The sequence below is a fragment of the Buteo buteo genome, chromosome 8 (genome assembly GCF_964188355.1).
Source record: "Buteo buteo chromosome 8, bButBut1.hap1.1, whole genome shotgun sequence".
In the NCBI taxonomy this organism is placed as follows: Eukaryota; Metazoa; Chordata; class Aves; order Accipitriformes; family Accipitridae; genus Buteo; species Buteo buteo.
Window position 1 is genome coordinate 11,468,035 of NC_134178.1, and position 26,595 is coordinate 11,494,629.

The 26,595-nt window shown below is 40.4% G+C and overlaps 1 protein-coding gene across 3 annotated transcripts; it reads right to left on the reverse strand.

Moving 5' to 3' along the window:
* Positions 1 to 736: 736 nt before the first annotated feature.
* Positions 737 to 26,550, reverse strand: RRP1B (ribosomal RNA processing 1B). Of its 3 annotated transcripts, none has more exons than XM_075033616.1 (16): positions 26,328 to 26,550; positions 20,690 to 20,790; positions 19,661 to 19,718; positions 18,856 to 18,941; positions 17,760 to 17,821; positions 15,448 to 15,577; positions 13,923 to 13,987; positions 13,215 to 13,378; positions 12,536 to 12,627; positions 11,736 to 11,833; positions 11,212 to 11,231; positions 10,676 to 10,801; positions 9,118 to 9,860; positions 6,051 to 6,197; positions 5,227 to 5,293; positions 737 to 4,105 (listed from the first exon to the last, which is right to left on the reverse strand). In XM_075033616.1, exons 1-16 carry the CDS (start codon positions 26,458 to 26,460, stop codon positions 3,915 to 3,917), a joined length of 2,283 nt encoding a protein of 760 aa, XP_074889717.1. In that variant the 5' UTR covers positions 26,461 to 26,550; the 3' UTR covers positions 737 to 3,914. The 3 variants fall into 3 exon arrangements, with proteins under 3 accessions (XP_074889717.1, XP_074889716.1, XP_074889718.1); XM_075033615.1 differs by having other exon boundaries at positions 12,536 to 12,630; positions 26,328 to 26,546; XM_075033617.1 differs by having other exon boundaries at positions 12,536 to 12,630; positions 20,690 to 20,772; positions 26,328 to 26,544.
* Positions 26,551 to 26,595: the final 45 nt, after the last annotated feature.

Here is a 26,595-nt window from a genome sequence, read left to right on the forward strand (position 1 = left end):
AGATGTGTGAATTTTTTAAACATGTTAACAAGAATGTCACTTTTACAGGACTTTGTTTTGAAGGAAGTCTGTTTTCATTTTACCTGAGAATTTATGTTTTAATTTTACTAGTGCCACTGCTGTGGATAGGTCACTTTTCTTTGTCTGAATAAAGTTTTTTGCATTTCCGAAAATCCTGTGCCTGTCAAGAAAACATGATTCATTTTTTTATTGATCCCATGCAGTTGCTGTGCCTGTCAGTACCCGAGATGGAGATGCAGTACTGTGTGCGTGATTCCTGTACAGAAGTAACTCCACATGGTGTGCTGCTCCTAATGAACATGCAAATGCCTTTGAGTGCCCATCTCTTACCTACTTTGGCACTTGCACAATTATACTTTTCAAGTACACCTCTCGCCACATTATCACCTCCATTACCAATTTTAATTGTCAAGGAATGACTGTGTGTGATCTGCTTTGTATGTCCTGAGCAATCTTTCAGCTGCTGGTATCTATTCTATGGCCAATTAGAAAAGTCAGAAGCTCAAGGTGTATGAACAGGTGTATCCTACCACATCCCTACTCACTTCTGACATGTATCTGAGTCTTCATCAGTTTTGGGTATTTTTACAGTAAGAATAAAATAGAGCATGTGCATGCATGCAAGAAAAACTTCCTTTATACTTTCAAATGGCCCCTTAGATACTACGCTCCTATCACCCACCCCCAAATTTACAAATTTATCCAAAATACAATGTCCACAAAAAAAGATGGTTTATTGGACTAGAGTAAATGATGTAATGCTTAGACACTGTATTTGTATTAACAATGCTGTTGCAGAGGTACATAAAATGACACATGGATTTTTTTTCCTGCCTGTAATTAAGTCCAAGCACAGGAAATAAATGACAAAAAGGGCATTTGATGCTTTCCAAGTCACATAGCTTTGACAGACTATAAAAGATCTTGCATACCCAGTAATTTCAGTGTAATTTCAACTTCTTGCCTTGCTGAATTCGTTTTGTGCTTTTGAGTTCTCTTGAAGCTATAAAGAATTATAAACTATTAGAGCTTGAGAAGTACAAAGTTGATCTGATTCATAACAAAAACGTAGAGACAATCATTACAAAATACCGTCCTTTAAAAGGTATGCCATATTAACTTACTTTGACTCAGAGCATGATGGGCAGCTGCGGAGTTGGAATAACACTATGAAAAATCCTATGAAGCGACATCAAACAGGTCAGATCAATTTTTCTTTTCTCTCTTCCTATAGATACATCTCTCCTTACAGTACTATCGTGTCTGTGCAGTGGATATCCCAGACGTTACATTTACTTCTCCTTTTTTTTTTTTTCTTCAATGTTTATCAGAATTTTCACTATCCAAATATTTTGGGTAATGTATTCAATTTAACCCAGCAATGTCAATTAAACTGCATTGACAGTGCTTGGTTTTTGTTTGTGAAGTTGTCCTGAATGAAATTCCAGACACCACTGAAGACAATACACACCACAAACATATACTTACAAAACATTCCACCAGTTTCATTGCACAGATGGATTATGCATGAATCCCAGCAAGCAATCACATCACTAACATTTTAGATAAAAAACTGACTGCCATTTCTGCCCTCTCCATTTAGCACTGTGGGCAACAAAATATTTGGATAAGCAACAGGTTCAATGGACCCACAATCAATAGAAAAAGATCCAGAGAACCATTTAAGTACATTTCCATAAAGGTTGTATGTATTAAAAGCAAAACCGAACAAAACCAAACCCCAATGTGTCCTGATCCTGGATTTTTTCTGTGCATACCAGATCCACCTACTGATTGTTTGCATCTATATCCTTAGAGGAATGTGGCATCTTCAGCCTAATGCATTAACAACCATGCACATACAAATGCTTTTATGCATATTCCACAAAAGACTTCTCACCCATAGTACAAGATAAACAGTACAACATATTGAATAGTCTTTGTTAAATCCTACTTACCATCATCTCGTAAAAAAAATGCATTATGCTAATATACAATGAGATTTTTTTAAAAAATAAATGAACAACAATTGCTCAAACAGCAAGTATTATTAATTTTATCAGATGTATTCTCCAGATTTCTTTACCAATCAGTCAAACCAATACAAACTACACCAAAACCAAATTAAATGAGAAAAGACAAGAGCAAAACGACTTTCTGGCAGTACCACAAACCATGGACTGTCACAAACTTAGTGGAAGAACTGGCACGGATTAGAATTGAGGAACAGAGACCAACCAGCAATCTACAAATATACAAGCATATTGAAGAAATTCTAGATGAGCTATGAAAGAGCAGTTTCAATCCAGTTGCTTACAGGGAGTGATCTGGCAGAGGACAGTCGGCATCAAGACTGGTAAAAAGTAGTATTGAAGTATGCAAATATATCATGTCATAAAATTTAACTCTGCTGGCTGAAGTGGTCAAATGTTTACTAGTTAACACAAGCCAAAGTAATGAAGCAGGCTTACCCTCTTTCTTATAGGATCACAGAAGTAACTGGTGGGAAACTTCATGAATAGCTTTGTTTTCGCACCAGCTTGTGCTTTGAAGCTGAGCTCTAACGCAGAGATCTGCTGCAAAGACTTTGCCTGATTCGCATAAGCAAAACTTCTAACCGTATCAAAAAGGTTTTTTATTTTAATTTGCTCTCCCCTTCCTCATAGTTACCCCTCAGAATACATCAACGGTCTCTCACAGAAGTACACCTCATTCTTTACCAAAGAAGCAAAGAAAAAACAAACCATGCACAGTAGTAATAAAATATCCAAATAAAAACTTAACGCAAGGAAATGCTGCAAGAAGAATTCTTCTGGTTCTACATCAAGATCAAAACCAAGGTGTCTGGGCTGTCAAGTTTTACCCTGTATTGAGAGGCACCAAAGCTTTTACAGAGAGATGTGTGTCCTAACCAAAGATGCTCTACACCGATCTAGCTCCCTTTAGGACAATCAGAGGTTCATTCACTAAATGAGATCCAAGTTCTGGTAAAATGTGGTGACACCAGCTGCTAAAGAAAAAAAACTAGGAGTCTTGTCAGACCTTCAGGAAAGACAGCAGTGGGGGTCAGGGAGAAGACCTGGAAATATCAAAGATTTCTCCTGTGCGAGTGCATTATTTCAGTTACAGTAAAGAGAAGAAGCCAGCTTACAATATGAGAAGCATAAGCCAGCTTTGGCACTTGTGTTACTGAAAATAATGTGGTGACTGTTCCCAACTCAGCAGGCAACCAGCTGTGAAGGTTTACTTGCAACAGTGACCACTTGAGCAGCTAGGCATTTATTATCCCAGGGAAAGCTTGCTTACTATCTGTGAAGCTATCCAAGTGCAGCTGTTATTAAACAGAGACATGAGGTAATCATTATTTCCAGAAGAAGAATTAACAGGATGCCAAAGGTGCCACAGGAAGAAGGATGGCGTAAAATTTTAAAATGCATGAACAACTACTAGGTTTAAGATCTACATTGTCTTTTTCCATTTTAAGCCCTGTCCAGTGTCTTTTTCCATTTTAAGCCCTGTCCAGTGAAAGACAGTTTAATAGCATGAAGTGCAAGTTTTCTTAAACTGGCTCAAAAAAATCACCAGAACAATCAAACCCTGAATATTCCTTAACTAAATGAACGAGTCTCTCAGGAATGACATGGGCAAAGACCCTAGTTTTGTAGACCAAACCTGAGCAGAGATTGGATTTTGTTTCTTTTCTGTAAATAGACAAAACAAGTATTTCAAGATACAGCTGAAGTGGTGTCAAAATAGCGATGTCCCAGGTCACAATCAGAATTTTGTATATACAATTTGTATTAACTTAAAAAAATAAGGAAGTTCAAAATACCTCCAGAGAACATTCTAGGTTAGCAAAATGTCCTGTACAAAAGTAGGCCACATCTGTTGGTTTAAAAGAAGTCCATAGTAGCTGGTCTCTTCTTAGCTGATACAGTAAATGGTTTCTTCATTTGAGGCTCTCCTGCTGGGGTACCTGTGGGTGACTTCAGCACCCCATGACGGGGTTTCTGTTCAGGATTGAAAGCCACACGGGAGGGTCCTTCTGGGCTCACTAATATACTTTTGTCAGTCTTTTTAAATTCTGTTGAAAAGCAAGCAAACAAGTTAAAAGAAATACCACCCCATGGAATAATTGGGCATGTCAATCAATTGTGAGATTGTCCAACCCTGGAAGTCTGCCTTAGATCCTTAAGACCATCACTAAAGATCAGAAGCATAAGACACTGAGAAAAAAAATGGAGAAATGGTGGTGAAGCACATCTCTTAGAAAAGACCCTTGGAGAATGGGGTCTGTTGCAATCCAGAGAGGCTGTGAACCATTCCCCATGGTTTCACAGACTACCAGAGACTCAGAAACAAGTGTTCTAGCTATCCTGAACACCACCACGCTTTTGTTTAAAAGCTGGTGATGGGTAAGAAGTGGCTCTATTCTGACTGTTGAACATCACTGTTCTAGAGACTCTTGGTTATCCTTTCTGCCAGCAGGTAAGCATTTTTGTTCTTTCTGTGCAGCTGTATTACATTAACATAAACACATATATCAAAACCCACTATTCTCCATTTGAACTTGGCATATAGCACACCTCAGAGAGTAAAAAACAAAAAAAAAATGCTAAATGAATACATGGAATAAACTTTTATGCTATGTAGCAAGACATTTATTTAACAGGGAAGACACTGTCTGCTTACATGTGAGATCCAGAAGGGAACTGACATTTATCTACTCATTACCAATAGTAAATCAGTGGCAGCCAAGAAAAAACATGAAACTTTGCTATTATACAGCCTGAACTCATCAGCATATCAGCACCTTTGTCCTGGGAAACAGAAGTGAGCAATGAAGACTGTGAAGTGCATGTGTTTCCCTAAGAGGTGCCTGGCAGAACAGGTGGCTCAGGAAGGGGAGTTTGTCGCTCTGCTGCACTGTTTTCTATCTGTAAGGCTCCATCTGCAAGTCAGTAATGCAGCACCCTGGCATCTTGCAAGTCTAGCTGTTGGGCCAAATGTCCTAAACTTACCATCTCCTCTGGACAGGAAGTTGAAGATGGTTTATAAACTATGTACAAATACTGAGACAAAAAAAGGATCAGAATCATCCTGTTCTAGAGAGGTGAAGAGTATAGGTGTGTATGAGTGAGTACAGCTTCCCCCTTCCTTGGCTACAAGAGAGAGTGTGGAGACACACAGATGTATTAGACTCACCAGCAGTCATGTTTTTATTCAAGCCAAACGTGACTTTTTTGGAGCTGGATGACTGCAGCTTGTTCAGCTATAAAGCAAAATAAAGACATGAAATAAAATAAGATTTCTGAGGCAATGCTACGAGTTCTTTCACCTGCATCCTATCAAAACTGATGCAAAGCAGCTTATTTCCCTTCATTTGATTTAGAACTCCCCCAGTCCTCTAGCAGTGACCCCTGCTAAGACAGCACTGTTTTTCTAGCCAAAAGCAAACATAGTCCATTTGTAGAGAAATCACATACTCTCCTTAATGTCATTACGTAATTTAACAACAAACAAGAAGATATTTGTGTATTAAATACACTGGTCCCACTGCACTCAGGCCTTGAAGTGCAAAGAGGGCTTGAAAAGATATTGTATGTTAAAAAGGTTTAGAAAAGAGAGCAGTCTTTTGAAGCCTTGTACTGTTGCCAGCCTCCACAAATGGGAAGAAATGGAGGCTCAAAGTCCTTTAGCAAGACTGAAAGTCAGTTTATGCTTTTGCTTTCTTGCAAAATGAGCATGTTCAGAATGATGTCCTTTCAACAAGAAGGTATTTTTGAAAGCAGGGGGGAAGGAAGAAGAGATTTTAAAGATGCCTGCAACTCATTTGCTGAAACTCTGGAGCCACGTGTGACTCTGTCTACATGGAAATGCAATGGCATTTCCAGTTTTATCTGCCCGTGCTAGGAGACTAATGCAGAGTGGAAGAGACAGCATGAGTGAGGTCAAACCCTTTGCTGGGATAGGAAGCTTGGAAAGAGACCTGTGCTCAGACTCAACTGCCATCTGTGAGATCACATTACCTGCATGGATGCCCTGGTGGAAGAGATGGTGCTTCTGGCTTTCCTGAAGAATACTGGCTTTGGTAAAGTTGATTTTTCAAATTTTACAAAATCAGTTCCTGGTTTTGCTTTCTTTTTCTTTAATGATGATAGAGCAGCACTGCTTTCCTATAAAGGAGGGAAAGAAAAAAATGGTCTCAGTATAAAAGTACTGTAGTTAACTGTACCTAGTACAGCGATCAGTCCTCAGAGCTTACCACACGTGGCTTCTGTAAATACTGCCACAGCAGACAGAGAGCTAGTTGGTACTCACATGAGCTAATCATCATGGTTAACTCTCAGGAGTTCATTTTGCTGTTAGCATGACTGAAAACAGAAGTTTAAGGCAAGCTCTGCACAGAAACAGGAAGGTCTTTGCAAAGCAAAGAAGGAAGAACTTGTAATACATTTGCCCAGCCCATCAGAGTGCAAACAAACATTTTCTTCAAGTGCATGAGGCTGCCTTACAATTGACCCAGCTCTTCTGCAGACAAGTGCTGATTTTTTTTAGCTTGCCCTTAAGCAAAATCTCTTCTGTGGTACCTCTGGATACATAAGATATCCAATTAATGAAAAAACCCAGCTTTAGGCTAAGATAGAGACTTTGGAGAAAAAAAAAAGTGGAGCATGAAGTCTGTCTATACTTTCAGAAATCCAGCTATTGTGTATTGCTACTAGTTTGCTGCCTCAAATTCATACTGAGGATTGCCATTTAAAGCAATCCTCTCCAGCGCAAGGCAATTCTTAGGACCTGTACTGGCAGTGCCACTAATGTAGTGCACCACTCCAGAGCTTTCTAATCTGTCATCTGTGGGCTCCAGCTATCTGTAGACTACTGCGAGGGGAAGTTCAGCTATGCTTCACATCAACCTACAGATGTGAAATTCTGAAAGCAGTTCGCAGCCATGCTGTGGAAAATGCTCAGGGGATATGGCCTCTTTTGATTTGAAAATCACTTCTGTTTTAAATAAAGTGAAAAAGCATAAGTCTTTTAGCTTTCTGAATTCTGGAGACAACTGTGAAATAGTGTTGAACTTGTCTGTTTTTTCCCCTTCTCCTCCTCCTCCTTCCTCTCGATATTTGAAGCTAATTCTTTGAAGGGGTGTGTTGTCTTTGAAATTAAGAATCAAAACATGCCCCTCATGATTTCTGGGCACAAGACCAGTATTACATAAGTGAAACCAGGAAATAAAACAACATGTTATTTTGCAAGCAATGAAAACAAATTTAAAAAAGCCTAATTTCCTCCACATTTGTGCATTTTAGCTTTACCCTGCCCTCTTTTTTCTTATACCAATACTCTCATTCTCCTCCTGACTCAACTCCCAAATTTCTCTCCTTGTCTCCATCCCCCAGCTCCCACTCAACACACACATACACACAGCTACCTGGACTGGGCAAGAAACAGCAAATGCTGTAGTTCTAATTACACATGGGAAGAGTGGCCTGCTAGCCTGTGCACTGACTGGCTAGCTAGCCAACAGACAAGTGCTGGGGTCATGCTGTTGCCTTTCCCTCAGCGACCATGCTAATTTGTGCCAATTTCCACGAAGTTTGCAGGAACTTTATCTTGAATCTATCGTGGGTCTTGGAACCTGTTTGTCAGTTGCAGCAAAGTTTTACAAACAGAGATGGGGGTGGCATAATCACATTTTCTTAGAAACTAAACTTTTATAGAGAAAGAAAGATGAGGTATGCAACACGGAATATTTAGGCAACAGGAGACAAAGCCAATGGGTCCTACTTTGGAATCCCTGCAGTGAGAAAAACGCAGTTTGCATGCTGGGGAGAGAGCAATGTTTTGGTTCTTCCCTCTCAGTATTTTATCATCAAAAAATATAAAATGTCAAAGCTATTTTAATACTATTTAAGCAATGTTTCAAAATACATTTTTTGTCCCTTGAAGGACTGAGTGGTTATATCAAGTTCATATATGAGGCTGCACTATTAAGTTTAAAACTATATGATTAGTTAAGTCAGAGGTGAGCTACTAACATGCACTTTTTAGTCAGAGGAAGATGGAGTTGTTTTGTATTCTGAATCTCATTTATGCTTTATGAATTTTCTTTCCACCAAAGTGAGATTGCCAGCAAGACTTCAAAGAATATAATCGAACCCCTAAATGCGTTAGGGTGAATATACACACAGGAAATGAGCAGTTAAAAGAATTTCAGTGGTAGGAGAGGGAAGAACCCCTGCACTCACTCTCTTAGCCACACTACCAAAAATATACAGTGCAAAATGCTTCTTGACTCTCAAATCGCTGAGGAAAATCAACCCTATTCTACATACTGCCAAGAAGAAAATGGGGGTGGGAGGTAGAGGGGAGAAAAAAACTAGCTTGTTCCCAAACTGCAAGACATACATTTTTGAAGGCTACAATAGACCTTCCTAGCAAAAAACCCCAGTATTGTCTTTATAAGAAACTGGACCATTCATAAATGTGATCATACAGCCATTGATGACATTGAAGGTCACAGTGTCATATTCTCTGCTTGCTCTTTCCCCAAATACTTTTCCCATACAGCACTAACAATTTGTTTAAGATGGAGAAGTGAGCTAGCAAAAGAAGCCACTATTGGAATTTCTGTGAGCAATTTCACAAGAAACTTATAGTAATCTAAATGTGTGCTGCTGCTGCTGAAAAAGGGATATTCCATCTATCCATTCTCATCCTTTTGCCAAAATATGGCCTTTGTGAACATACTCAACCAGAGACCCAATGCAAAACAATAATTAACCCAGGGACCAAAAAAAGAAAAAAAAAAAGACAACCCCATACCCTAACAACCCACGTTTCAGCTAGGTGAGTTCTTCCAGCTGAGTAGCTGGCACAGGCTTTAGTGCTGTTGCACAGGACACAGGAGGGTATAAGACCGTGGCAGTGGGTGTGGACTTCTAGGGAATTGAGTTCTTTTTAGTGACAATGCATGATTACATCATAACTTGCCCTGCCCATGAAGCCCCACACTCAGAAAGCTAAAGCCAAATTTGAAAACAAGCCTGGCAGTTCTTGAAGAAGGCAGAGAAAAGAATGAGATATACGTACCCCCTTCCTGCTTTTCTTGCATGCAGTCTCCAGAACTCCATTGGCTTCGACAGAGTTTAGCATCTCTTTTACTTTTCTCTTCTTTTTCAAGGTTGCTGCTTTCTGGCTGGGGACTTTCATCCCTTCCAAACCAACTAGCTTTGCCTTTGTCTTCAATTTGACCTTTCTGGACGGTGCAGATTCAGAGTCTGCATCTCCTGACAGGGTCCCCAGCAAGCCCTCCTTGTTGGTTTTCATGTCAGTTTGCTGCAAACTGGTATCCCCATTCATTAAGACAGCCCCTCCTTTCTGTTTCTTTTTCACAACGTTAGGAGTTAACAGTGTGACAGATGGGCTGACATCCTGTGCCTCACTGGCATTAGCTGGTCCATTCTGACATGCTGGTTTTACAGGAACATTTTGCACTTTTGGATTCATTTTCTTCAACTGACTCTTTTTACTCTGTTCTGCATCAGTCGGACTGTTCTGTGCAGAGATACTGTGATTTTCTCTGGTGTCAGTTGATACATTTGTGGTCTCATTTGCCTCACTTACTAGCAATTTCTTTTTCTTCCTTTCCTTGTTATTTTCTGGCACCTTTCCCAGGCTAAAAACATTAGACCCAGATGTTTCAGCTATTCCCTCCTCACAATTTCCATCAGCTGTTCCAGAATCAGCACTTGGGCTGTCCCTCTTCTTCCTTTTTTTCCTCTTCTTCTGGGGCACTGATTCCTCCTTCGCACTTGACATCTCTTGTTCATCCTCTAAATCCACCCCAAAAAGAATGCCATATAACACAGATGTGAAACACAATGGTACTTACAACAACTGAATTCAGAATTCTAGTCCTTTTTTTTTTCTTTTTTTTTTTTTTTTCCCCCGCCCTTTTCTTTTAAAATATGCATACCCTTTTCCTGCTATCAGCCAGCACAACAGTTTTACTATTACAGCTGGCCAGGACATTGCATTCCTCTGACGCCTGCCCTAATTAATATTTTGCTGATCTTGCTTTGTCACAGCTAACATCTAAGCCATTCCCTGTGGTAACCCTATTTTGTATAACAATATGGCTAGAAAAAGTTGTTATTACCCACCTGTTAAGCCCATCAGAAGGGCAACTCAGGGGTTCAGTAGTTTGGTGAGGTATTTTTGGTATGATTGGGCATGTGCCATGTCAATATAAGATGTGATGCTAGAGATACTTGTGCGTGTCTTCACCTTTCCAGAAACACCCCCAAATTCCTGTATTCCAACAGTTATCCTATTTTAAGAAGACTGACACGTTTCTGTTTTCCTACAGTAAATGGAACTGCTTGATGGAGCAATGTGAACAACTGCTTCCAGTTCTACTTTTGATTGAAATTTTTGAGGTGATGCTTGCCTCAGAATTGGTAACAAAATTCCCACCGCTTTCAAAGAGCCCTTAATTTTGCATTTAACCTTCATCACAACATGATACAAATCACACACATCCTGAACAACAGGTTTGCCTTCTTCAGAACAGCTTATATCTGATACTTTGCCAAATTACACAAGTGACTGCAGATTGTCTCTCTTCCAAAGGTTAATCTTGCCTTACCTTTTATTTTTTCCAAGTTGTTTTTCTCCCAAGGCTTGACAGCTTTTTTCTTTCGCCTTCCCCTGCTGAATTCATCATCGTCTTCATCTGTAGAAACATCTTCGGGAAAATCTTGGGGAAAGATTCCTGTTGAGGAGGAAGGATAAGGTATCTGAAAACTAGTAGTTCTATTTCTATGAACAGTTAATCTGTTCATATACAGCATAACTCCCACAGAAAGAAAACCAACTCCTTGTTCCCCACTCAACCTCAAAGAAATTCATATGAGTGATTCCTATTTAAGTAAAAATAATCATCTTTCATTTAAGGACAAAGTACAGGGTTGCTCAAACTGTGAAGGGGATTTGGCCAACTCACCAAAAACGTGTAATATGTCTTAATCAGATTTAAAAAGAAACAACAAACCCCCAAAACAGTATTCTTGAAATACACATTAAAAAAAACGAAAAAAAGATTTGCAATACACACTGTACAAGAACATAATACACCCTTTAATGGAAAGAAACTACTGTCTCTTTATGCTGCTCAGTCCTTACCTTCTGCTAAGTCCTGGAACCTGGAGGTGGGGAGGGAGGGAGAGAAGGAAAAACAAAACAGTATTACTGGTTTAATACCAATAATTACAGTAGCACTGTAGTGTCACTGTACTTACTATGGTTTTGTCAAAATAGGAACAACATTTTACACAGGAATTTACAAAGAGCTCATTCCAGAAGAGATCTGCCTCAGATCCAAAACCTCAAACCAAATCACTGAAAATACTGAGAAAAGAGCAATTTAACACTTCTCCCATATCTGTAATTTGCATCACACACAATCTAATGTCACATCCTGCAGTACAAATCCACCCAGTGTAGATAGACCTCAGCTAGCTGCAGTTGTCTAGTACCAGTGAGGAACAGTAGCACAGGCTTCAGGCACCTTGCTCATGTTATTCAGGGCTGTGAAACAAGCCTGCTCTCATGACATTGTCACCAGGACAAGCGAGGGTGGAGAGAAAGCAAAGTAAAAGTTATGTAGCACAAGGTGCATATGCAAGGTGTATTTCAACAGAACTCACTTTTTGACCAGCTTGTACAGACGCTTTCTGTTAAGGGAAGGTGTATTTTTCTTGCTCGCCAATTCAAAGAGTTTGTCAGCAACAGCCTTATAATCAAACTGTTGGAGGAAAGTATGATACAGCCTTTCTTAGTTAGCTTATTTATGCAAGATAACCCAATACAACTCATGTTATCAACACTTCAAATAGCACACACATCCTTTAAACAGTCACTTCCTTCAAACACAAAGTATTTTTCCTCTGTTGAAATTTAAACCCCCTTCACACAGGTATACTGACTTTTACAGATGGTTGCTTCATTAACAGAACAGTTGAACTCAGTACCACTTTCTCAAACATTCCTAACCTTAATTCTTACTCAAGAGAAGTAAGAAGTGGGTCTGGAAGTGGGTCTAAAAAAACCTAAACTGCAACATGTTATCCTCTCTCCTATGTATCCCATCATCCATTACTTTTGCTCTTATTGTCAATGAAACTTAGGCTGATTGCTTCACCACCCACAGTGACTTGGCTTTTACTGCACATTTTTGAACTCTTGAAACAGGAAGGGAGGAGCAGAAAAAAGAAGATATGGGAGAGAGGAAAGAAGAATTCACAAATTAGACACAGATTTATTTTCTTCTAAACCACTCACAGAGTACACATTACATAAATACCACCTTACATTAAAGCAGAAGGAGATTAAAATTTTGTAACATGTTTATCCAATTAACAGCCTTTACTTCTGTACCTCTTGAAAGGGATAGGAAAAAAGAAAACAAGAGGGACAGTATCAGTAACAGAGGAAGCAAGCCACAAACCTGAAGAACAGTCCCGATACCGTCATCCTCATTTTCATAAACATCCTCTGTTTTTTCAGAGCTCTGCACTGATTTTCTTGACAAACATCCATCTGCTATTATAAAAAAAAGACTGAATATTAACGTTTAGTTTGTAAAAACCAATAGCACACCCTACTCTGATAGACAGAAGATCAGGTGCGTTTTTCTTCATGCGATCTTGTGAGCCTGGACTGATTTAACTACTTTATGTCACCATTATGCAATACACAACTGTGGCATTATCTGAGCAAGTTTTTTAAAACTGCCTCTGTACCAGAGTATATCTGGATTGAAAACCTTCCTGCTCAGCTTTTCTTTTTTTTCTTTTTTTAATTTAAAACTCCCACAGAATGCCAAAACCTCATCTTCTTAAAAAATATTATGGACATCCAAGAGCCAAAAGCCAGACTGGGTTATCATCTAGCACTGCTGCAGAAGGCTGATATTGCCCGGTTTTATAGAGACCACTGATTTTTGTGACATGTTCTTTTGGAGTCACTTTGTTTAAGCACATCTGAAAAGAAGACTGGAAAACACAATTATCCTTACAACACCTTGAATGTATGTTTGACTGGTTCAGAGCAGAAATGTATTTTTAAGAAACAGATTTTTAAATCTTAGCAAATGTTACCAAGGCCATTTAGAACTTCCTCCTCACCTTTGGTTTTAAGCACCTTTTCATTTTCCTGTTTGTCTTCTTCAGACACATCCTCCTCATCACTGTGGCTACGCAGTTCTTTCATTAGGTCCTCAATGGCATAGGGTGACTGATCCACAATGATCTCAAAGATACCAGTGGCAACGGCATGCAGCATACATCGGCTGCGTTACAAGAGAGCAGGGATGAGAGTCGAAGGGCAGAAGCATACATACCCTCCCCTCTCACATTAAAAAAAAGGAAATTTGAGGGATACAGGGAAAATGGGTAAGAACGAAGAAAGTGGAAGAGCATCTAGCTCTCCAGATGAGGAAAGGAACCTGTTACTTCCTAAACAAACATTTCTTTAAACCAAATAGTGTCCTGCCAATGTTCCCCTCTTAAATTTCACTGTGTTTATATGTTGCTCTATATTACACCACAACAACAAAGAATCTAACCAGCTCAGCTGTTCTATGCATGTTTAAAAACAAAATAACCAGACAAAATCAACAAACAGAAGTTGATATAGTTCTTATAAATCCATGAAGATTATCTATAGTTTTGATAAACACAAATTACTGTGCATATCGTTAGTAAAACACCCTTCTTTCTCTACATTCTGAAGTTATATTATGACTCCTCTTCAATCCATTAATTACCATGTGGAGTAGTATATGCATAATTTCTGAATTCTTCAGAAAATATTTATCCTTTCATTAAACTTACTCCTTTGACTTGGCAGCAATTTTGCAGAAAGGTTCAATGAACTTGAGATTCTGGTCTGCTGTGAGCTGTACAATTATAAAGAAAAAATAATGAGTACAGTAAATATTGTATGCATACCCTCGAATTCCTTGAATATTTGGTGTAGGGGGAATCTTCTTTAAGAAGTTAAGTCAAAGTCTTTCAGCATAGTGTCTAATTCCAACTGACAGGAGTATCCAGTGATTTTTTGTTATCAACACTACCACTAACTTCCAGATATTCCCCGGAATCATTATAAAAATGTTGACTGCTTTGCAGACTTTAATCTCCTGAGTTCAGAAATACAGCAAAGCTTCTTATTTTAGATATGGAAACATGAGGCAGAGAGAACTTTAAAAATTTTGTGCTCTTTCACAAAGAATGTCTGTAGCAGACATAAGTAAGATCTGGGTTTCTCTTAACTGGACCACTTAGACAAAAACCACTGTCAGCAGTACTAAACATAAAAATCCTTCCCCAAATTCAATTTACAAGCATCAGCTGCGATTTCAAATAGTCTAGGGGGACTAATTCCCCATGCTGCTTCTTAGTGGCTTAGCCATGGGATGAGGGTTTTGTGACTGTGGAGCTGCAGAAATTATTTGGGCTCCAAGTGCAGGCACTTCTCTTGTGCAGACATCTTCTCTCTCACACTCCCTCCAGTCCAGAACTACAAAAGCTGCAGGCTGGATTACTTTTAATAGTGACTGCAAAGAATACAAATGGAAATTTGCTAACAGCTTTCCCCATTGCAAGGAGACGTGTCAGATCCCAGAAACAAGAGGAGGTAAATGAGCAGAAGCCTGGAATGAAGTGTGGGGCAGCAGGCAGCTCGCCCTAGTGGAGTAACAGGAGAAATACTCTGGAAGAAGCAACAGCTGCAGTAACAGGCTTTCAGTTGCTGCTAAACTCTGCATCACTGTAACACCAACCACAATTAAGGTCAACTGAAACAGCAATATACAGCAAAGACAGACAGATGTCATCAGCAAAATGAACAACTGGATGTAGAGGGTAAATTGCTTAATGCACAGCCAATAAGGTTTGAGGCTGACAATAAGCAAATATTAGACAACTTTGAAAGTTCACTTTCTGCCTCTATTTAGGTGTTACACAATCAGCCAAGAGCAGGCTTTATGTCAGTTTTTGCAAAAGCAAAGACTGGCAAACATGTTCACACAAGGGAAAAGATGTTAAGTACTTTCTGTTGAAACAAACAAATGAGAATGGTCTAACTTTTCTATCGTTACTTCCAACCTCAATTTGGAGCAGTATACCAGTACTCAGGAACTTGAGAGAAAGTACTGTATTCTCACAGTCTACACTAAGACATGAATAAAAGTAAAAGCATAAGTTGTAATAAGTCACTTTCTTCATGCTTATTCAATGTTGCTGTGTTACATTTAAAACTGTTAAAACATACATAATCTAAAATTCTATTTCTTTTAAAATGCTGCATGCCACAGTTAACATTAATGGGGAAGAAGATTACAATGTATTTTCTAACCTCCTGTGCACCAACTTTAGCCAATTCATTCAGATAGATATCAATGAAATGTAACTTTATCCCAGTGGGAGCATTGCTGTCTGGGTCCATAACTTCTTTCATTAGTAGCTGGAGGAGTAGTTCAATTAGACTGGAAAAAAAAAAAAGGGGGGGAAAAAAGAATAAGATATTCATATTCAATTGCTTATGTTCTATTTGCTTTGAAAACAAACTCTAGTCATTCACAGTTTTACCAGTTAAGACAGCTATCCAAGACTCATAAAAAATAAATCCAGTGACCAATTTTCACATCTTAAAAGCAAACTTCTAAAAAAATCCATCCATAATCAGAACTCCTTACAGTCTAGATGATTTTGTAGCATCAGACAATCCACTCAACACAATCACTGTTTTAAAATTCACACCTTAGTTTGGACTGAAGTTTATTATGCCATATCATTGATGGGTAGGAGGAGGGATTCTGCCATTTGAGCAGGGCATTCTGAAGACACAGCTGTCACATTCATCCATCCTTGATGGGCAACACCTCGTACCCTTCCATTTTATGAGACGATTTTCATTCTGCTTCACACCCAAGGATTAAATTTAATACTGATCCTTCTCAAATTCATTTCAACTATGCAGACTTTGCCTTCATTAAAGCATGTTACCCACTGTCCCTTAGAGCAAAACAACTACACTGAAGAACAGATCAAGGGCTAAGCTAGGCACAAAAAAATCACCACCCCAATAGCTCAAGCCAGAAGTGACTGAGCTGTGTACAAATTGGACTGTGGCTCTGTTCAGTTACTGACTTCTGGAGTACTAACAAATACTACTGGAGTGAAATGGCTCAAAAAGACATGCTGTCATTGCTGCATCTAAGCAGCACTTGGGACTTTTTTTGCTTTTTTCCCGCTGGAGGCCTATCCTTGCTATCTTTCAGGAAAGTGAAGCTTTGTATATTCTACCCTTTCCCCTCTGGCGTTCTGTGGTACCTCCTGCGATTTTGCCCAGAACAACAGTTTCCAGTTCCAAAAAGAATTTAAAGCATTCCCAAACCATAAAGATTATTTCAGTTTTACTTTAATACTCCTTTCTTCAAAAGCATTTTAGAAGAAAAGAGAAATGGAAGGCATGCTAGGCAGCTTCTAGGCTCCACCTAGGAGGGAAAGGCAGCTCTTGAACTCCCTCATTCTGCAAAGAAAGGGACCATGATCTTCTCTTCCCACACTGCCTCCTCTGGTGCTGAAGGGCCTCCAGGCCATCCTTCCAGCGAAGCTGGAAAAAGGCAGGCCAACACCATAAGAAACCTTGTCAGAGATCAGTTTGGGTGATCATGTCTCTGCCACAGGAATGTGTGTGGGGACGAAGGGCTTTGGCTTTATCAAACCTCCTCCCACACTTCCCATTCCTGTCAAGGAGCATTTTCATCTCTTCAACCTGCAGGCGTTTATGTACCCAACGCAAAATTAAGGTAGAACAGAGGGGATGGGGTGTACTTTAGCTTTGCTTCTATTTCCACAAAAACATGCCCATATGCATTCCACATTTCAGAGAGAGAAAGGATAACCTTAACACTAGGTTATCAAGCACTTTTAATTAAAAGACTTAAAGCTCTTCATCAGTTTAAACACAGAGCAAGCTTAGAAGTGGCACAAGAGCTCTAGACAGAGCAAGATGACTGCAATTACTTGCCATTTGATAGAATATGGAAGAAATACAAACAAGACCACTGATGTATACAACAAGCCAGGTTACAATTAAGGAGTTCTGTCTTATCAAAAGACAAGTCACCATGATTAAACCCAGTAAAATAAAAATTAAAAAAAGTCACAGCCAATCAGAAAAACAACATAACCAAAAAAAAATTCCTTTTCTGTATTTTCTGGGATGCAGGTTCCCTGTCTAATCTCTCCACAGGTGATAGCTCTCCTGGCTGAATCAGTCAGATCTAGAAAACTCCATGAAAAATTTGGAGCCCTCATATTTCACAACTGCTTGGAATACCACACGATAAGCTCCTGTGTTCAGGTTTTGCATAAGCGTACATGAATTACTTTCTCAAATCTCTTTCTGTGAAACATGCACTAAATGGCTTAGGTGAACATGAGAGTTATCGACTGCAGTGTGTATTTAACTCAATGAAGCATAACACCTAACTTTGTTTCTAAACTACGTAAGTGATCTGGAGAACAAATAAGCCTTAATGTTAAGACTTCATGACAGTGCCATCTATTTGGAGAAAAAGAATCTATTAGATGAAAATATATTCGATGAAGGTAAATTGGGCAACTTCTTTAGGATGCAACTACATTCAGAAATCTGCTTACCTTTCATCCCATTCATTTCTTTTCAGCACTTCAAAGGATTGCCTCAAAATCATACGCATTAGCTGCAAAGTACAAAATTTTTTATACATGTTGTTCATGAAAACAGATAAAGGAGTTACTGTGACTGTAATATGAATAGACTTCTTAGTAAATATCTTCCTAGCACCAGGTGGACAGCATCCTCATATCAACATTTTGACAGGCTTGTCTATCATGTCAAGCAACGGAAGGATGCTGTGAAGCTCAAAAGACAATAAACTATTTTCATATCCTATGCCCAGAAAAATCCATGACCACTTCTACTGTACAGCTTTCTCTTGCTCTATCACCCCGATTTCCTCATCAAGTGTTGCCAAATCTAAAAAAACCCCACAGCTTAAACTGAAGACAACAATACAGGACAGATGATAACAATAATAATTTAATTTACTTGAAACTTGCACTAAGAGACCGCCATATGTAAAACAGCTACATTAAACTGCCTCAAAAAACTTTACTTGCTGAAATACCTGGTTTCTGCTAACATTAAGAAACAAAAACCAGCAGTGAATGTGCCTGCAATTAATTTCTTTCAAAGAAGATTAATGTCATTTTTCTCTTTACAACGATAGGTCTTTTAAGATTCTTCTCCCACTGATTTTACTATTTGCTTTAATATAGTGTTTCCTATAGAAAGAATTCTGATGGCTGAATGTACTACAGTGGATACTTTAGTGGTGGAAAGTTGGGGTTCTAGTGACGACTGCTTTATAGAGTCATAAAAAAGTCTTTAAACAGTCTGATCTAAATAACTGATGTTGAGGCAGCGTCCTCTGAGACAGTATTTATATTCCATAAAGAAATCAATGAGAAACATCACTATGTTATAAAGGAAGGCAAACAAGAAAGCGCTTGCAGCATGACATAAACTGTAATGGCTTTTAGATATGTAGTGGTGAGTGAAAGCCTTTAAAACAAGTATCCCTTGCAATGCATCAAGAAGATAGTCACTTGTCTTCTCTTACCCTATACATAAATGCATGTGCAAAGCTGCCTTGCAGCACACAATCACCACATCTTTTCTTGCAGAAAAGATCTACAAGAGAGTTAGTATTACCATATAGTACTTATCAAGACGCAGATTGTCTATCCCATTCCATTCACGGTTCATAGTTTGCCAAAATGTCTGAATGAACAGGTGTCCTGTAAGAGAGTAAGAAAAAAATATCTGTATGTCTGGCACAACGGTTTATTTTGCTAACCTAAAAGAATCTCAAGAAATCACTTCAACTTGAGAAAGGGATGCATTTCCCTAGGGATTTGCCTAGTAACAGGAATAGAGCTATGGGAAGACATGCTTGAGACAGGTACAAGGACAAGTCAATTAAACTTCAGAACACAAGAAAAGGCACACAGCTACTTTTAAATACAAGTGTAATTACAGGGACAGCTTTGTATCTATTTTGTGGTATATACACACAAGTTATAACAAAATATCCATTCTGCACTCATTTCTATCCATGCAAGTTTTGTCATTGACACAGCATTCTATTTCAAGCGCATTTTGAATACTAGGTGCTTAACAGCTCATGAAACAAAGTTTTTTTTGCGTAGGAAATATAGGGAACAAGTCTATGCAGAATGGCAAAGTAAAGGGACAAGTTTGCTTTGCTACCCACCCTGCAAAGTCTCATCTTTTCACACTGGAGATACAACTCTCCCCCTGCAACAACCAGAAACAAACTGCATCTCATGCTTTCCTTAATGCAATCACACACACCAGCTGGATAAAAAGCAAAGAAAAAAAACAACAAAGCAGCACCCCTATCTGGCTGTCTGTATTCTGACACCGTGATAGTGGCCTCAAAATCACCAAAGATGAAAGTACCTTACAAAGCATCAGATAATGAAATAGTACTTACGAGCCTCTGTATTCTGAATCACATGGATAAGCTGTGAGATATTGTCTGCAAGTTCCTCCTAAAAGTAAATAAATATAGTTAGTATAGCATAGGTTCAGAGCTTGGTCTCCTCACTCTAACACACAACCAGAAAACAGCAAGAAGTATGAATATCATGAAACATCCCTCAAAATGAAAAATATTCTCTTAATAGCTGCTTTAGTACTGCAGTTATCCTTCCACTGGGATTAAGTTAGTTGTAAGAGAAGATTCAAGGGTATCAAGCCCTGTTAATTTCACCAGATCTCTGCACAAATCATCTTTTTGACAGCAGACAAAATTAAATAAGGAGGAGAAAAATCCCATGCATTTGAATTAATAAATGATGTAAAACTTTAGGGGTACTGTTTTCATACAGCTTAATTGTAGGCAGAGCTCTCTGTGCTATGTGTGAGATAAACCTTGTTCATGCAAACGGACAAGTGATTTGAAAACTGATTAAATGAGGCTACTAAGATCTCGTACTCCAAAACTGGTATCTTTTGAAAGTAGGGAGACAAACTGGTAGTAGTTGACAAAAGTCCATAGTAGAGACAAAGTTGATAGTAGAGGAAGTGTGACTGAACTAACAAAAGAAAGGGAAGTGTGAAACTTTCAAACTAGGCTAATTAAAGGTTGCACATACATTGTAGTTGCAGTTAAGGGCAACTCGTTACTACAGTAGTTCCACTGTTACTACCTTAGTTCCACCAAATCAATGCACTTCGTAACAGTATATATTTCAGTGCTGGTTTTGGAAGGTAAACAGCTACACCTGCCATTCAGAGGGTGACTCCAAACATGATGCCATTTAGGCTTCTGTTCATATGGTGAGGATCACTGAGTTACAGTCACCTCTCCCGCACATGCCACATATGGGCAGCAGGAGAAGAAAAAAATAAAGGTGAGCAAAAAGTCACTACGATAATTTTCACTATTCTAAATTAGTATATCCCTATAGCATATTTTAGAACAGACCCACTCAAGCAAATATAAAACCAGTTACTCTACCTGTAGCAGAGGTTTATCCTGCATCCACATACAATAGAACAGGCCCTTCCATATTTTTAGCAGTTCTTCCTGGCTGAAGCCACCTACAGTACAGAAGAAGTCTGAATGAAAACAAACAAAAAAAAACATTTCCACCAAAATATTTTCATGCAGTTCCCTCTGTTCCCTGCTTTCTTCTTTGTTTTTGTTATATTCTCTTGGGTAAACGTTGGTTCCTACTATAAGCACACTAACTGGAAGGCAACTTGGCTCAGTTCAGTGATTCCATGACGGTAAGCTTCTACCTTGTACCAAAGTAACAAAGATATCAAAGAAATGACAGATGAGATGAGATGAATACTAAGATAATTCTGATAAATCTCTCTGGCATATTTTTAGCACCAAGTCTGAAAGATATTTTTAATGAGGGCATCATATCTAATTTTGCAAGAGGTGATATGCAAATCATCAAACAAAACTGACATGGTTTTTTGGTTTGTTTGGGTTTTTTTGTTTGTTTTAAATAAAGTCTCACTTTGCCAATAGTTTTGTTCCTTACTAGGGGCTTGTTTTGATAGAATAAACTTATAGCAGTCAACACATTTACTTCTATATTAAAATGCATAATGAAAGAGCCTGAGTAACTATAATAAAGACACTTTCATTACAGTTAGTCTTGAGATACAGCATCACCTGCATTTTAACAGCAAAGCATATTTTCACTATTAACAGTATAAAAATTCACATTCTAGTCAAAATCACACATTACAGAAGGAAAGTACTACATGGAAAATAAAATTTTACTGTCAGTAATAGTTGCTCAAGAACGTTTTAAAAACTGGATTATTCATGACTTCAAATACATTTCTGGGAAGTAAAATTATAACAGTATACTGTTACAAGGTAGCTACAATAACCTACTACAGCTATTTTCAAACTATGGCCTATTAAGTACTCCCAAGTAATTTCAAGAAAAATCATGTTAGAAAGGTAATTGACTCCAGTAAGCTCAAATTTGCTCCAAAAAGATCACTGTCACTTTTGCAAAATTTTCAGGGGTCTGCCAATCAAAAAGCCTGAGACCCAGTGCTAGATCTAAATTGACTACCACCTCCTTGGACCAAGTAACTTGAAAGCAGTTATCACTACTGCATCATTCTCCACTCAGACAAAAAATTGTAAACACGTTAGTTAAATTGTTTACAGTCATGCTTGGTTAAAAAGAAAGGAAGTAGAGCTGAGCAAAAGAAATACGCAAAATGCTATGCAGGAAGCAATATGTCTAGTAATATTAAGCATTAATTATAAATTTAACTTAGATTTGGCTGTAATGTTAAGATTAAATATGAAACAATTTGATTCACTGATTTAATATTCATTGAAATATTAAAATTAACATTTCTTAACAGAATTATATGCTACACACGTAGCAGTAAGAAGCAGCCTTAACCTCACACACAGCATTAACTCTGCAGAGGCATCAGATATCAGGCTTATGTCCAGGGGATGTCAGCTGCTACCTATAAAGATAGCTCAGGAGTTCTTCCCCATCTAGGGAACACAGACTTCCATGGGGTTGGTTTTCATACATAGAGGGCTTTTTAAAGTGTCCTAGGCAGTCCGTTGTCCATTTCACAAAGGACCCTGATCAAAAGGTTTTAGAGCAAGCTTTTTATCCTGGTCACTCAAAAAATAGTTTCAAGATTGTGTTTTCCATTTTTCCACTTTATGTGCCCTGCTGTCATCATCCACAACTGACAAATAATAATAATAATCATTCAGGCAAGGTTATTTTAAAACCTGAATCTATAGTATTAGCAACCACAGTGCACAAAACTGAAGGCCTTCTTTACCTTAAAGCTACCTTGAGAGAGTTTTTGGTTTTAGGGCTTGAATTGTAACTCTGTCCCTACCTACAATGTGGGAACTTGGATTAGTAATGTTACAACCACTCACTGAAGACATGCTACTTTAATGCAAGCCTTGTTAGCATTTCTGTTTGGGAGTTATGCTGTTTTGACATTGCTATCATTAAAATTGTTGCAATTTTTCTTATTCTAAATCATGTCGAAGGACCAGATCCACACATGCACATTTCAGTGGAAATTACATAAATCCTTTACAGATCTGGGCCCAAGTAAGTGCAGCTCTGTCAGATAGGAAACCACCTAGCCATCGTTCCTCTTTTACTAAAAGTTACTTTTATTTACTATTCTTTCAACAATTCATTCACCAATGTTTCTATAAAGATATCCTGTTCTCAGCCCAGTACAGCACGCTCTTCTTCTCTTTCAAGGTAGCAAACAAGAAAAAAACCACACCATTTCCACAGAATAACGTGCTTATCCAAGCTCATCTATCTGCACACTGTTTTGGGTTGGTGTGGCAAGGTTTTGGTAGCAGAGGAGGGGCTGTGGCGGTGGCTCCTGTGAGAAGCTGCTGGAAGCTTCCCTGGCTCCAAGTCAGACCCAGTGCTGGCCCAGGCTGAGCCCATCAGTGACGGCGGTAGCACCTCTGGGAGAACAGATTTAAGAAGGGGAACCTGCAGTGGGGGAGGAGATTGGAATGTGAGAGAAATCCCTCTGCAGACACCGAGGTCGGTGAAGAAGGAGGAGGAGGAGGTGTGCTGGAGGAGGGGATGCCCCCGCAGCCCGTGGAGTTTAAGAGTGGAGCAGATGCCCACCTGCAGCCTATGGAGGACCCCAACGCCAGAGCAGGTGGGTGCCCCCGAAGATGGCCGTGACTCCATGGGAAAGCCCATGCTGGAGCAGTCTGTGCCTGAAGGACTGCAGCCCATGGCAGGGACCCACACTACAGCAGTTCGTGAAGAACTGCAGCCCATGGGAAGGACCCACGTTGGAGAAGTTCGTGGAGGACTGTCTCCCATGGGAGGGACCCCACACTGGAGCAGGGGAAGAGTGTGAGGAGTCCTGCCCTGAGGAGGAAGGAGCAGCAGAGACAACGTGGGATGAACTGACCCCAACCCCCATTCCCCGTCCCCCTGTGCTGCTGGAGGGGAGGAGGTAGAGAAAAATCAGGAGTGAAGTTAAGCCCAGGAAAGAGGGAGTGGTGGGGGAAGGTGTCATAAGATTTGGTTTTACTTCTCATTATCCTGTTTTGATTTGATTGGTAAAAAATTAAATTGATTTTGGTTCCCCTCCCCCAACCAGTCTGTTTTGCCCATGGCCATAATTCATGAGTGATCCCTCCCCATCCTTGTCTTGACCCATCAGCTTTTCTTTATATTTCTCTTCCCTATTCCACCGGGGTGGAGGAGTGAGCAAGTGGTCTCGTGGTGCTTTGTTGCTGGCTGGGCTTAAACCACGACAACACACGACTTCAGTAGTTCTATGCCTTCTGTAGACTTTAACTTCTTGTTGAAAATTAAGAGCTCTAGCTCTTTGAAGAAGTTTCCCCAGCATGACCCGTAATTCAGCCTTAGCACAGACCATACTGAGCAGTCCTGTCTACCTATGAAACATGTGACTGGGTGGAACATCTGGTGAACTCCACCACCTCTTCCAAAAGTTAGCAAGTTCTCAGCTGTTCAAATTAGGGTATCTAGCTGGGTTATCTAACATGTGAGCCTCATCTCTCAGAACACTAGATGAATATAAGACTGCTAATTAATAAATAACTTTAAAAAAAATCTCTTTCCTGAACACAATGCTTTCTCTCCAAGTCCAAAGAAGTTAACCGTTGTTTTAATATTACTAGCTTGAATAGTATGTAACAGTAAGTAAATCTAAGAGCTCTGGAAATGAATCACCCTTGCTTCCTACTCATTTGCATTTCACGGTGAGCTGACTTTAACATGCAAAAGGTTCACATCCCAACTGATAATTTCCCTGCGGTGGTTTCCTGATATCTTAAGGCGTTAGCTTAACCTGCAACCTCTTCCCTCAGTTAGGATACTCCTGTCTATCTGGAAGGTTACTTCCACAAACTCAAAGGAATCTGCACTTTGCAATGAGATGCACAGAGCACTAGTGAACAGAGAGAAGCCATGTTCATCTCAGGAAGTCTCCAGAGTTAAAAATAGCTGGAGGCTCAAAAAGTACTTAGGAGGAATACAGTGTACACTCACTCGCTCTTACTAGTCCCCAGGCAACCCCTAGATCTATGGTAACTGTCAGAAATGGGATAATGCGCTATTTGGCTCTCTAGCCTGACTCTGTAAGGCTGTTCTTATGTGTTCTTCCCTCTGTCAAATGTGGCTAATGGGTCAAATACTATTTGGAAAAGGAAGAGGGTAAAGGGAAGAAACGACATTTATTCCCCAGTGTCTTTTCAAGGAATTAACTCAGGTTCAACCAGCATTTCAGTTTCAGTTTAGCTCTTGGGGTGCCACGTCTAGGCTGGCTTCCTCAAAGCCAAAGGAGTGCATATGCATAAACCTCTACACCAGTTTCCCAAATGCTGTGGGAAGGTTTACTAGGTCAGACACAGTGCTCTGCAAATGCTCATGACCAGTTTCCCTCACATGTTGTGTCCAGCTTGCAACACAACACACTGGAAAAAGCAGTCCAGAAACATCACAGAATCTCTTGGGCATCTGTGCACCGTGCTCTCTATCAGTCCAACAGGAAGGTTTACTGAACTGGATCCATGCATTCACACAATACCATGACTGACCTTGTAAGCCTCCTGTAACTTGAGTCCATGAGGAGAGGGGTGCACAGGAGGCACCTTCAGGTGCAGGCAGCTTCAGACTAGCATGGCTAGACACAAGCTGTCTCCAGGGACACCACTGAAGTGCCCATGCACAGGATACTACTGTTTTAAGGCAGCAGTACACAGCTCCAAGGAGGACAATAAGCCTTGTTGGAAAAAAGCTTTTGATGCCATGAATGTGGAGGTAACAGGTAATCCAGGTAATCTAAACGGGTAACAGAGAGTTGACTGCAATTATACAAATGCTGAAACACTCCTAAGCTTTCCTCAATTCCCTCCAATGCTCCTGAATATCAGTCACAGAAACACCACCTCACCAGGTGGCACAGCAGAAGATAAAAGTATACACTCCCTATACTGGGCTGGGTTCAGTCTGGATCAGCTCCGTGCATTTACGTCCTGTTCCTGGGAGTGAGAGCGTATAAACTAGACTGCTCCAAACGCGGCACCGTTAACACTGCCAGCAAGACCCTCCCTGGACCAAGCAGGTCCTCCTCGAGTCCTCCAGCCCCCTGAACCGGTGCTGTGCCCCGGCCTGACCGCAGCCACTGCGGGGAAACTTTATGGGCGAGGATCCAAAAGGCCCTCCGCTCCTCCAAGGGCTGCTGGCAGCGTGCTCGGTGCTTGCGGGGTCAAGGCAAATACTTTCCGTGATGAAATACGGGCGTAATAAAAAAAAATAAAAAAAAAAAAGAAGATGAAATTAAAAGAAACAACAAACCCCACAACAAAAAAAGAAACCCCGGAAGACCCCACAGGCGGCGGCCCCGCGGTGACAGACGAGGCCGGGCCACAGGCGGCCGGTCCCGGCTCTCCTCCACACGTGCTTCCCCAGCCGCTGCCAGCCTGGCGGGGCCGCCGCTTCGCCCGCGCCGCTGACGGCCCCGGCCCCGGTCCCGGTCCCGGTCCCCGCCACAGCGGCCCCCGCCGCCCCCGAGCCGGGCCACGCCGGGCCGCCCCCGCCCCGTCCCCCGTCGGGCCCTACCGGCTGGGCGCTGGGTCCGGACGCCGATGTACCCCCGCAGCTTCTTCAAGGCGCGGTCCCGGATGCGCTTCTCGTTGGCGGCCAGCCGCTGCGCGAACTGGACCTCGGGCGGCTGCACGGCGGCGGGAGCCATGGCCTGTCCCCTCCCCTCAGGGCCCGTCCCGGCCGCGCCGCGCCGGGCGCCTCCTGATGGCGTCACCGGCACCCCTCCCCCGTCGCCCGCCTTTGTCGTCATCGCAGCGTGCGAACTCGCCGGTGTAAACGGGAC

What these genes read in the sequence shown, in the direction of transcription:
- RRP1B (XM_075033615.1), bottom strand. Translation starts at nt 26,460, where the DNA reads ATGGCTCCCGCCGCCGTGCAGCCGCCCGAGGTCCAGTTCGCGCAGCGG. An exon ending in GTATCGGGACTGTTCTTCAG is followed by an intron (nt 11,834 to 12,535) that starts GTTTGTGGCTTG and finishes TTCCTCCAACAG; the next exon opens with TTTGATTATAAGGCTGTTGC. An exon ending in CTGTACAAGCTGGTCAAAAA is followed by an intron (nt 11,232 to 11,735) that starts GTGAGTTCTGTT and finishes CCCCACCTCCAG; the next exon opens with GTTCCAGGACTTAGCAGAAG.